General features: G+C 38.9%; 2 protein-coding genes across 2 annotated transcripts; both read right to left on the bottom strand.

The window, feature by feature from the left end:
* Positions 1-4,746: 4,746 nt before the first annotated feature.
* Positions 4,747-5,230, bottom strand: LOC104590564 (protein RALF-like 12). The gene has a single exon (XM_010249278.2). The coding sequence runs from the start codon at positions 5,145-5,147 to the stop codon at positions 4,923-4,925; it is 225 nt and encodes a 74-aa protein (XP_010247580.1). The 5' UTR covers positions 5,148-5,230; the 3' UTR covers positions 4,747-4,922.
* Positions 5,231-8,638: 3,408 nt separating this feature from the next.
* Positions 8,639-9,596, bottom strand: LOC104590560 (ubiquitin domain-containing protein 7SL RNA1-like). The gene has a single exon (XM_088899537.1). The coding sequence runs from the start codon at positions 9,593-9,595 to the stop codon at positions 8,639-8,641; it is 957 nt and encodes a 318-aa protein (XP_088755663.1). The 5' UTR covers position 9,596.
* Between the last annotated feature and the right edge of the window lie 457 nt (positions 9,597-10,053).

Here is a 10,053-nt window from a genome sequence, read left to right as displayed (position 1 = left end):
TATCTATAGTTAGGGTTTTGGAAAGCCTAATCATATCAATGAATATATTTTTATTATTATTTATTCAAATTCGTGATTTCCATATAGTCTATGAATTATCTTTCTTAATGCTATTAGGAGTGACCATCTCTTAATTGATCAGACGTATGTGAATGAATCGAGAGAGGAATTCACATAGCTGACCACATAATTCATGGTGTGAATTGAATGGTATATAGGGGTATATACACATGATTCATCTGAATATAATAGTTTTTCCTTGGACTTAATGCGCTTCTATCTTGAGAACTCTAGTCGAGAGATCGAGGGGTTACCTAATAGAAGTAGTTTTAGTATATCTCGAGAGAGAATATTAAATAAAATTGGAAAGACTTCAGCATATGTGAATGACAAATTATCTTGGATAATCTCATCCATTAATATTCATTGGAATGGTTAGGTGGACCGAAAGCCCTAGCGAATTCAACCAATCGTTACATACTTCAGCATTGTTACTTTGCTCTTGTTTTCCTTTTTTCTGCTTTTCATTAGTTTTTATTTTCAAATATGAAATTCGATTGTCCAAATAATTAAGGAAAGCTGTAGTTCTAATACTTATTTTGTTAAATCCTCGTGGGAATGATATTTCTATACTACTTGATAACTAGTGCACTTTATACTACGATATTTTTAGGAAGGTGTTGGTAAGGTTTGGATGTCTCATTGGTTATACCACAATGAAGATTTATGATTTTGAGAGTGACTAACAATAAGAGCAGTCGAATCTAAATCTTTTTCGTTGAAGGGGAAAAATTGGGATTTTAGGTATGTAATTTAATGAAGAGTTGATCAGGGACTCCAAAAAGGTAATGGTATGGTTTGAAGGTCTTCGAAGAGGTGCCAATGATGGAGATCTATAATTTTAAGAGTAGCGAATGATGAGAGTGGTCGAATCAACATCTTTTCTATAAAGAAAAATGTGTATTTTGGGTTTAAAGTTTGGTTAATGGTTGATTGAGAGATTAAGTTTATAATAGGGCTTGGATGGGTTGAGAGATGTGTTGAGATGGAGATCTATGATTTTGATCGAGAGTGGTCAAATTAGAATCTTTTCTAAAGGATGGGAAAAATGGGTATTTTGGGTCTAAAATTTGGTGGATGGTCAATTAGGAGATTTAAGAAGGTAATGGTAGGGGTTGGATGGCTTAGGAGAGGTGTTGTGATGGAGATATATGATTTTAAGAGTGTAGGGCAATGTGAGTAGTCAAATTTGAATATTTTTTATAGGAGGGGAAAAATAAGGATTTTAGGTATAAAATTTTATAAGAGGTTGGTCTGGATGTCCGAAAAGGTAATAGCATGGTTTAGAGGTCTCGAGGGAGGTATCCCAATGGAGGTCTATGATTTTGAGTGTGGTAGATGATGAAAGTGGCTGAATCGAAATCTTTCTTATAGATGGGTCAAAATGGGGATTTTAGGTCTAAAATTTGATGGGAGGTTAGTTGGGAAGTCCAGAACAATAATGGTATGGTTTGGAGGGGTAAATAAGGGAATTTTGCATTGAAAATTGCTGGAGTGGCAAAGATTTGGGTTATGAGACTAATAGAAGGGCTCAATCATGCTAGGAATGTATGGATTATAGGTTTTATGTTTGAGAAGTGTCATAGTATCAAATCCATTAAAATATAATCTTTGATGAATGTAAAGCATATAACCCTACCCTCCTAATTTGGCATGGGTTATGGTTTAAACATTGTAGAAAATTAACAAAGACTTGGAGTTTAAGGGTGAAATTTGGTGTGATTGGATGTGATGTAGTGCAATTGTGATTGTCGGAAGGGAATATTGTAGGTTTAACAGTGGATTTGAGGGTATTTGAGTTAAGGTTTTGTTTCCTAGAGTTTTGTTATGATCTAAAGAGAGGGGTGAGGTATGATCAGGCATTTGGTGTATGAAAAGTGAGTTGGAGAGGGGACCGAGGAAAAACAATAGTGCTCAAGGTTTGAACATCGAAAGAGGTTTTGATTGGAACCGAAAAGACTAATCAAGGTGTGGTAGAGACATATAGAATCTACCAATAGAGGTTTCGATTGAGACCTAGAAGACCAATCAAAGTTTGGTAGAGACCTGTAAGATCTACCAATTGACAGCTTGTTGGTGCCCGGGTTGATTAGTTAGTTTTAGTGGAAACTCTCAACAGATTTTCTTAGCAAAGGATGTAGGCTGGGGTTGGCCAAATCTCTATAAAAATCTTGTGTGCTTTATTTTGTTCTTGTTTTAAGCTTTTGTAGTTATTTGCTATATTGAAAGTAGTTACTTTACTTTCCTTGTTCATTTACATTTTCTTAATTGCTTTGTATTTGCACAAAGAACATACTTGCAACTATTATTTTACTTTCTTGTTTTTAAATACACAGACACAAAGGCTTTCATTCCACTGCATTTAATTTTAATCTTTTGAAGAAGGCCTAGAAGCAACATTTTGCTAGCTCTCATCAACCGTCGAGGTAAATAAAAGATCTATTTGCTCTCATCAACTTTAAACCATTGGAGCTTTCCCATACCTCAACCATTGATGTTTACATTCTTCCGTGAGCACATTTTCATCTTGTTAGTCGATCATGTCTTTTGAAAAGCTTATAATGTTTTCTAGTAAGCCTGTTTTACTTTTTTTAGTTGATCATGTTTCTTGACGTATAGGTTTCCTTCTTCTTGGCCAATCACATCCTCTACCAAGCTAATTACATTTTTTGGTGAGCATATTTTTTCTTAGTTGATCAAGTATTTTTCTCAATTGATGAAGGGTTTTTTGGCAGCACCCTGTTGTTTGGACTACTTCCAAGTGGCCGATGACTTAGAGGATGAAGTGGAGGATTTCTACCGAATGAAGACATGGATGCCGAGCTGACTAGGTCGAGTTCGGGGTACATCGGGTGTCAAGCTAGGTTGATTGTTGAGCTGAGTAGCTCTTCAGAGAAACCTGCAAGGAATCAATGTCAAAGTGCCCAGGTTGCTTTACCCGGGGTGGGCACTCCGATGCTTAAGTTAGTATTGTACATTGGTTGTGAGCTGAAAACTTGAATGGAAGTAATCTAGTGAGAAAGTAATCGTGTGTACCTTCTCCCTTGGGTCTTTGGGGTTGGTGCCTTTATATAGGCATTGTTTGGTGTGGCCCTCACGCATCACCTCCGAGATTTCCGAGAGGTTGTGTCTAACTGGTCTGAAATCCTCAGAGGTAACCACTATGCACGTTGACCATCCTCCAAAACATTCGGTACGTGGGCCAACTTCCGAGAAACGTGTGTCGGGATATGCATGTTGAATTTGTCGGTGAGCACGTCTCACAAGTCACCACCTGGACCTCAGCCAAGCTGGCATGCCCTAGAGGGAGGCCGCTCCTTGCGTCGAGGTCACTTCGGCCGGTAACGAGGTGCTACAGGCTAACCCTAGACGAAGTGCTACAAGCCGACAAAAGTTGTGGTCAAGGTCGCTAGGTCGACATAAAGGCAGGTCGCCAGGTCGATGGTAAAGGCAGGTCACCAGTCGAAGTAAAGACAAGCCGTGATCTGGGACTCCAAATCATCACTTAAGTGGTGTCTAGGTGTTATCTAGCTTTCCTGAGATGCCATGTGTCATAATGTCATTGGAGGGCCAAATCCGCCCTCATCAGTACCATTTTCTTATTTATGGTTGTAGGTCTGAACTCTTTATTGCTAAAAATAATGTTTTATAGATCTGGGAATATAAATCCAGATGGATTAATCACTTTTACTTAAATGGATCAGTAATAGATCTAGTATAGTTGTAAGATGCAAGGAATTAAATATTGTTCGATATAGGGAGACACTGACCGATACGCAGCGCCTTCAATTAAAAATTCAAATCCTACACAAATAGAGTGATTTGAACAAGGGATACTGCACACGTGGCACAAGAGCCTTAATAATTATGATAAATATAATAAGTCCATCTTGGACACTTAATTAATGCATTGTATGATATATTTTTATGTACACTTTCTTATATATTTATACATTATTTATGGCTGTTTGACCATAAATTTAGTGTTATTAGTGTATTTATGAAATTTATGTGTTTTCTAGTGTATCCAAGTTTTTCATATGTTTCGTCTGTATCAATGCGTTTCCAAAGCATATCTATATCCATATCCATATCCGATTTGTCTGGTACGATACTCGATACCAATATTTTAATCCTCGGTAAGATGTAGATCTGTTTTATAACTGTTTTTCTTGAACAGATTGGTAGCCGGTCTATTTTGCTTGAATAGATCAAGAATAGGATCATTTTACTTGAATAAATCAACCATACATCGATTTTAGTTCAATAGATCGCTCACACAATTGTTTTACTTGACTATATTAGCATTTCCAGACTTGTGAAAAGCTATATTACTTGCTTTTGTAATAATTTATGATTAAAAATATTCACGAAAATGCATTGTGACTTTGCCTCATTACAGTCAATTGGAATCAATACAAATATGTATATGGAGATCCGGTTTCAATTTGCATTCTCTTAAACCATTTTCATTCGCATCTGTACTGGTGAAATTTGCGTTTGTATTTTTACAAATGCCGCCTTAGGTATAGAATATCGTTCACCCAAAAACCCAAGAATATAATGAATTTGATTCGGGTATTCTGTAGGTTAGGTTAGGCTGCATTAAGCAAATGAAAACAACCGTGTTCTAATTCTCCCAATGTTAATAGAAATAATCATAAAAAAGAGGAAATAAATAAGTAATTAAGTAACAAATAATAACTGTTATTTTTGAAGAAATTTTTTATTAATAGATGTTTGAACAACATAATACTTGGATGCAAGAGGTAATACAATACATTGATCCGAGAGAGAGAGAGAGAGAAAAGTGCAACCAAATGGAGCTAGCCTTTGAACTTTCTTCATCAGATGATAATATTTTAATTTCCACGACACCTGAATATTTTACTGCAGCCACGATTATATGTATTAGCTTGTTGAGGAGGGGATTTTGGATCTGTACCTGGTGGAAGGCAATGAGGTGGAGGGTTGGGACCTTTACATGGATCAATGTTTAACAACTTTGCTTCAACCTGCTCGTTCATCCACATTGTGCTGATTAAGAATACAAGTAACATACAAGCTTTCACCCTGCTCATTTCCATGTTGCTCTTCTCTTCTCTCTCTATTCTACCTTCTTTTTAGTGTAAAGAACCTACCTTTCCACTCACAACCTTTCACCTGCCTTTAAAAGCTTTATATATAATTGAGTGCTACATAAATGGGTTTTGGATGAGAATGACAGCCATTAATTCATTTCAATTGGAACAAGAATAATGCCTAAATTGACTAGGTCGATTTGTTAATATTGTGGACTTATTTAGTAAAATTTCGTTGTGCATAGAGGAAGCAATGGATCCAATTAGATATATATATAAAATGAACAAATCTTTGTTTTCTTAAATAGCATCTTCAGTTGAATTAGAGTGGCTACTAATAAGGGTAATTAGATTACGACCATCTCATTGACCAATGCAAGACAATATTAGAACAGGCATATGAGCCAAAGTAAATGAATACGATGGTCTTTACGGCTAAAGTCATGCAACCAACGTTGTAGTTTTACAAGAATAACATCTTCAATTAGTGGAATGTTCACTACATGCAAGAAATATGAGCTTTTTCTACGGACAGAATCATGGCTAAAGGTCAATAAAATCATAGCTAAAAATGCAAATCATGTGAGCGTTTAGCCACAAACTGAATCATAGCTAAAAGATGCATATAACTATGGTTTTTAAGTTGTCCATAGCTATATATTAAATCTATAACTACGGATTATTACAAAATCGTAATTAAAGCCTTCCATTTATAGCCACAGTTTATTACAAAAACATAGCTAAAGCATGTACCAACTTATAACCATGATTCTTCTTCCAAAACCGAAGCTAAATACTTCAACTTATTGATACGGTTTTCTACAAACCAAAACTAAATACATTAACCTATAGCTATGATTTTCTACAAATCGAAGCTAAATACATTAACCTATAACTACGACTTTCTACAAATCAAAGCTAATACATTAACTTATAGCTACAGTTTTCGACAAACCGTGGCTAAAATCTGAAGTCTATAGCCTTGGTTTCTTGCAAAACCATAGCTAATTGTTTCAATATATAGCCACGGTTTTAATATAGAACTAATTGAAAACCATGGCCATATTCCATGAATAAAAGCTGAAGTCTATAGCTAATTGTTTCAATCTATAGTCACGGTAAGGGATTGGAACTTGAACTCAAGAACAAGCACTTGAGAACTCTTTCTCCTTCACGGCCTTGTCTGAGTTTTCACACCTCAGGCCTCGCCTACCTTATACCCCTCTTAGTACTAACTTGACCATCAAAGTCTCCGCCTCAGGTAATCACCCAGGGCCTCTGACGCTCTCATCCTTGCAGGACCAGCCTTGGGCGGAGCCTCGGCCTCTCCGGGGCTCAAGCCTCACTGCACCTCAGCATCTTGGATTGGGAGTAAATTGATAGTGTTGCCCTCAACCCATTTTGACCAGCAACAATTGATGCCATCTGTGGGAATGCCGCTAAGACTTTCAAGCAGTATATTGGGGCAAGGTCGGGGCCTCGTCTTCCCAATAGCAGCACCAGCACCACAACAATAACTTCTCGGCATCATAGATGTTAATCGCCAAGGGCACAACCTTGGACAGAGCCTCGGCCTCAGCCTGCAAGGCCTACGCAAGACAACTAAACATCCAAGGGCCGACCCTCAAGAAACCAAAGCAAGAAGAAGACCTTGCATTCACAAATGAGGACTTAAAGGGGGTCAAAGTCCCCCATGACGATGCGCTTGCGATCTCGGCCGTCGTAGAGAACTTGATGGTGAAGAGGATTCTAGTAGACAGCGGCTCCTCACTCGACATCCTCTTCTACGATCCATTTGAGAAGATGAAGTTGGAACCCGAGTGCCTTCAGCCCGCCGATGTCTCACTTGTCAACTTCTCCGACAACATGGTCAGGCCAAAAGGAAGAATCACCCTACCCATCACGGTAGGGACAGAGCCTTGGCAGGTGACGAGGATGAATGAGTTCCTGGTCCTAAGGATCAGCTCCCCTTACAATGCCATCATCGAGAGGCCGACCCTCCATGCACTCAAGGCAGCCATCTCCTCCTACCACCTCGCCCACAAATTCCCCACCTAGCACGGCGTTGGAGTCATTCAGGGGGATCAGCAAGTCGCCTGGCAGTGTTACGTGGTAGCATTGAAGGACAAGAACAAGGAAACCCTACCACTTAAGGGCCTTGACCTCAAGGAGGAACCAACAAGTTGAGGTCAACCGGCTGAGGATCTCGTCTCGGTCGCCCTAGATGAGGCCGAACCCAAGAATACAATCCAATGTCGGGTCCAACCTTCCCCCACAAAGCTTATCTGAACTGGTAAGTTTCCTCTGAACTAATGCCGACATTTTTGCTTGGTCTGCCATTGACATGCCCGGAATTGACCATTCGGTCATTACTTACAAGCTGAGTGGGGACCCGAGCTCTAGGCTAGTTCGGAAAAGAAAAAAGAACTTTGCATCGGAGCATTGGAAGGATATAAGAAAGAAAGTTGACAAGCTACTCGACGTTGATTTCATCTAAGAGGTATACTACCCTAACTGGTTGTCAAATGTTGTTATGGTAAAGAAAGCTAATGGGAAATGAAGGATCTGTATTGACTTTACAGACCTCAACTGAACTTGCCCCAAAGACGGTTTTCCTTTGCCGAGGATAGACCACCTCATTGACACCACCATAGGGTATGAGCTACTTAGCTTCATGGATGCCTTCTTTGGATATAATCAGATTAAGATTCACCCCGAGGATGAGGAGAAGACCTTGTTCATCACTAGGCATGACACGTACTATTACAAGGTCATGCCCTTCAGCCTCAAGAATGCTGAGGCCACCTACCAACGCCTTGTCAACAAGGTCTTCAAGCACTAAATGGGAAGAAAGGTCGAAGCCTACGTGGATGATATGGTGGTGAAGAGCTTGAAAGTCGACCAACATACCTCAAACCTGGTCAAGACCATTGACACCTTGCAGAGATTCAGCATGAAGCTCAACCCCAATAGGCCACCTCGGCTTAACTCACTTAGCATGGCAAAGATCAAGTGGGGCACAACCCCAAGCACCTCGGCAGTTCACTTCGACCTCATCCAATTTTCTAAATTAGGGAATGCAATTCCCATATGAGATAGAGAGAAATTTTTGAAATTTCGCTAAACCTTCCTATAGGGTTCGGCCATCTATATGATGGATCTCTCATCCCTTCAAAATCACCACATTGAACTATATTTTTTGATAATTAATAGATTATAAAAATGTCTTGAGGAAGCTTAGACTGGATTTGTCATTTGTGTATATAAATCCAATCCATCTGCAGCCCAAATATATATTGAAGCAACATAATAGATAATATTGGGTCGTGTATTGGATGATAATTGAACTTAATATGGCTTTAATTAAGAAACCAATTAAGCAGATTAAAATCACACAGTAATTTCTGCCTACATTAATTGTATTATCTTATGTCAAAAAAAAATTAGAAGAAGAAGAATAAGAAGAAAATTCAACAACAATTAATAAAAGAGAAGATTCAGGATCCACCAGTTACACTCCCATTAAAGATCTCTATTGTGTCACCTTGTCGCACATTGTGCCAACGAAACGAGCGATCATCATCCATTACGTTCTGTTTATAGATAAAGAAGTATCCTTCACTAGGAAGATGAAAGTGACGATTTTGGTGCAACCTTTGCAGTTCTTTCCTCAATTCCCCAACATTATCTGAAGGGTTCACTTCTATTTGAATTTTCTTCGTACCACACTTTGGCAGAATCAACAACTTCAGTTTTTTCGAATTCACCGAATTACCTCCTGCACTTGTTGTTGTTGGTGGTGGTGGTTGCGTTGGTGTTGGTGTTGGGGTTGGGGTTGGGGTTGGCGTTGGCGTTGGCGTTGGCATTGGCGTCGGTGTTGGTGTTAGCGTTGGCGTTGGCATTGGCGTTGGAGTTGGAGTTGGCGTTGGCGTTGGTGGTGGTGGTGTGGTAGAAGAGAAGGGTTTAAAAATGACAGTCACCTCTGATAGATCGGAGAGTCCATAATCACCAAGTGATCGATGAGCAACTTGTAATTGGATGTCGGAATGAAGTAATACAAGTCGACTAGCAGGAACCTCTTCCAGTTCTTGAATCTTCTCTTTCAATTGGCCAACGCTATCATTTACATCCATTCCAAGGGAATACTGTTTCTTGGTGGGGGGCACCCTTATACGGAGTTGAACTTTGGTTGATGGTACCGACTCTTCTACCTTGACAACAGTTTTTGCAGATTCTGGTTCAAGCTTTAGTTGAATGCGAGACCCTTGTAGGACTTCATAGAACTCGGTGTTTTTATCATCGGCCATGACTTTGCCATTGAAAACCAAGGTTTGTTTGGAAACGGGGATCCCTTGGTACTTGTTGATCTTCTCTTTTATCTCAATCACAGTGTCAAAGAAACCCACCTCAATGGTGAACTGCTTTCCTTTTGGGATCTCGAATGTCACATCCATGGCTGAGAGTTACAGAACTCTCCTGGGTCCCTTCTGCACCTTCTGTTTGTGAGTTTGTTCTATATTCATGGATGAAGATTGGTAAGGTTAACTACAACCCGATACCTTAGGAGAAATGTGTGTATGAAGATTGGTAAGGTTAACTGCAATCCAATAATCTAGTTGATCTGGGTACTATTCTTCTAGAATGTTCAATCATTTAAAGCTCATTATGTGACAATGTGAATAACGTCACTATTATACTAGTGTATACACACATTATACTAGTGAATGTGTACACACATTTAGTATATTAGTGTATACACACTGAGTTTACACTATTATTACACACACAATTACTTAATAGGTTTTTCATTTATACACACACTAATAGTGTGTGTACTTAGTGTGTATACACAATGTGTGTACTATTAGTGTGTATACACACATTCATTATAGTGTGTAATTACACAATAATA

The sequence above is a fragment of the Nelumbo nucifera genome, chromosome 1 (genome assembly GCF_055504915.1).
Source record: "Nelumbo nucifera cultivar China Antique chromosome 1, China Antique-T2T, whole genome shotgun sequence".
NCBI lineage: Eukaryota > Viridiplantae > Streptophyta > Magnoliopsida > Proteales > Nelumbonaceae > Nelumbo > Nelumbo nucifera.
Note: the sequence above shows the minus strand (reverse complement) of the source record. Positions and strands in the feature narration are given on the sequence as shown.

Coding starts and splice junctions, on each gene's coding strand:
- LOC104590564 (XM_010249278.2), bottom strand. CDS start 5,147: ATGGAAATGAGCAGGGTGAAAGCTTGTATGTTACTTGTATTCTTAATC.
- LOC104590560 (XM_088899537.1), bottom strand. CDS start 9,595: ATGGATGTGACATTCGAGATCCCAAAAGGAAAGCAGTTCACCATTGAG.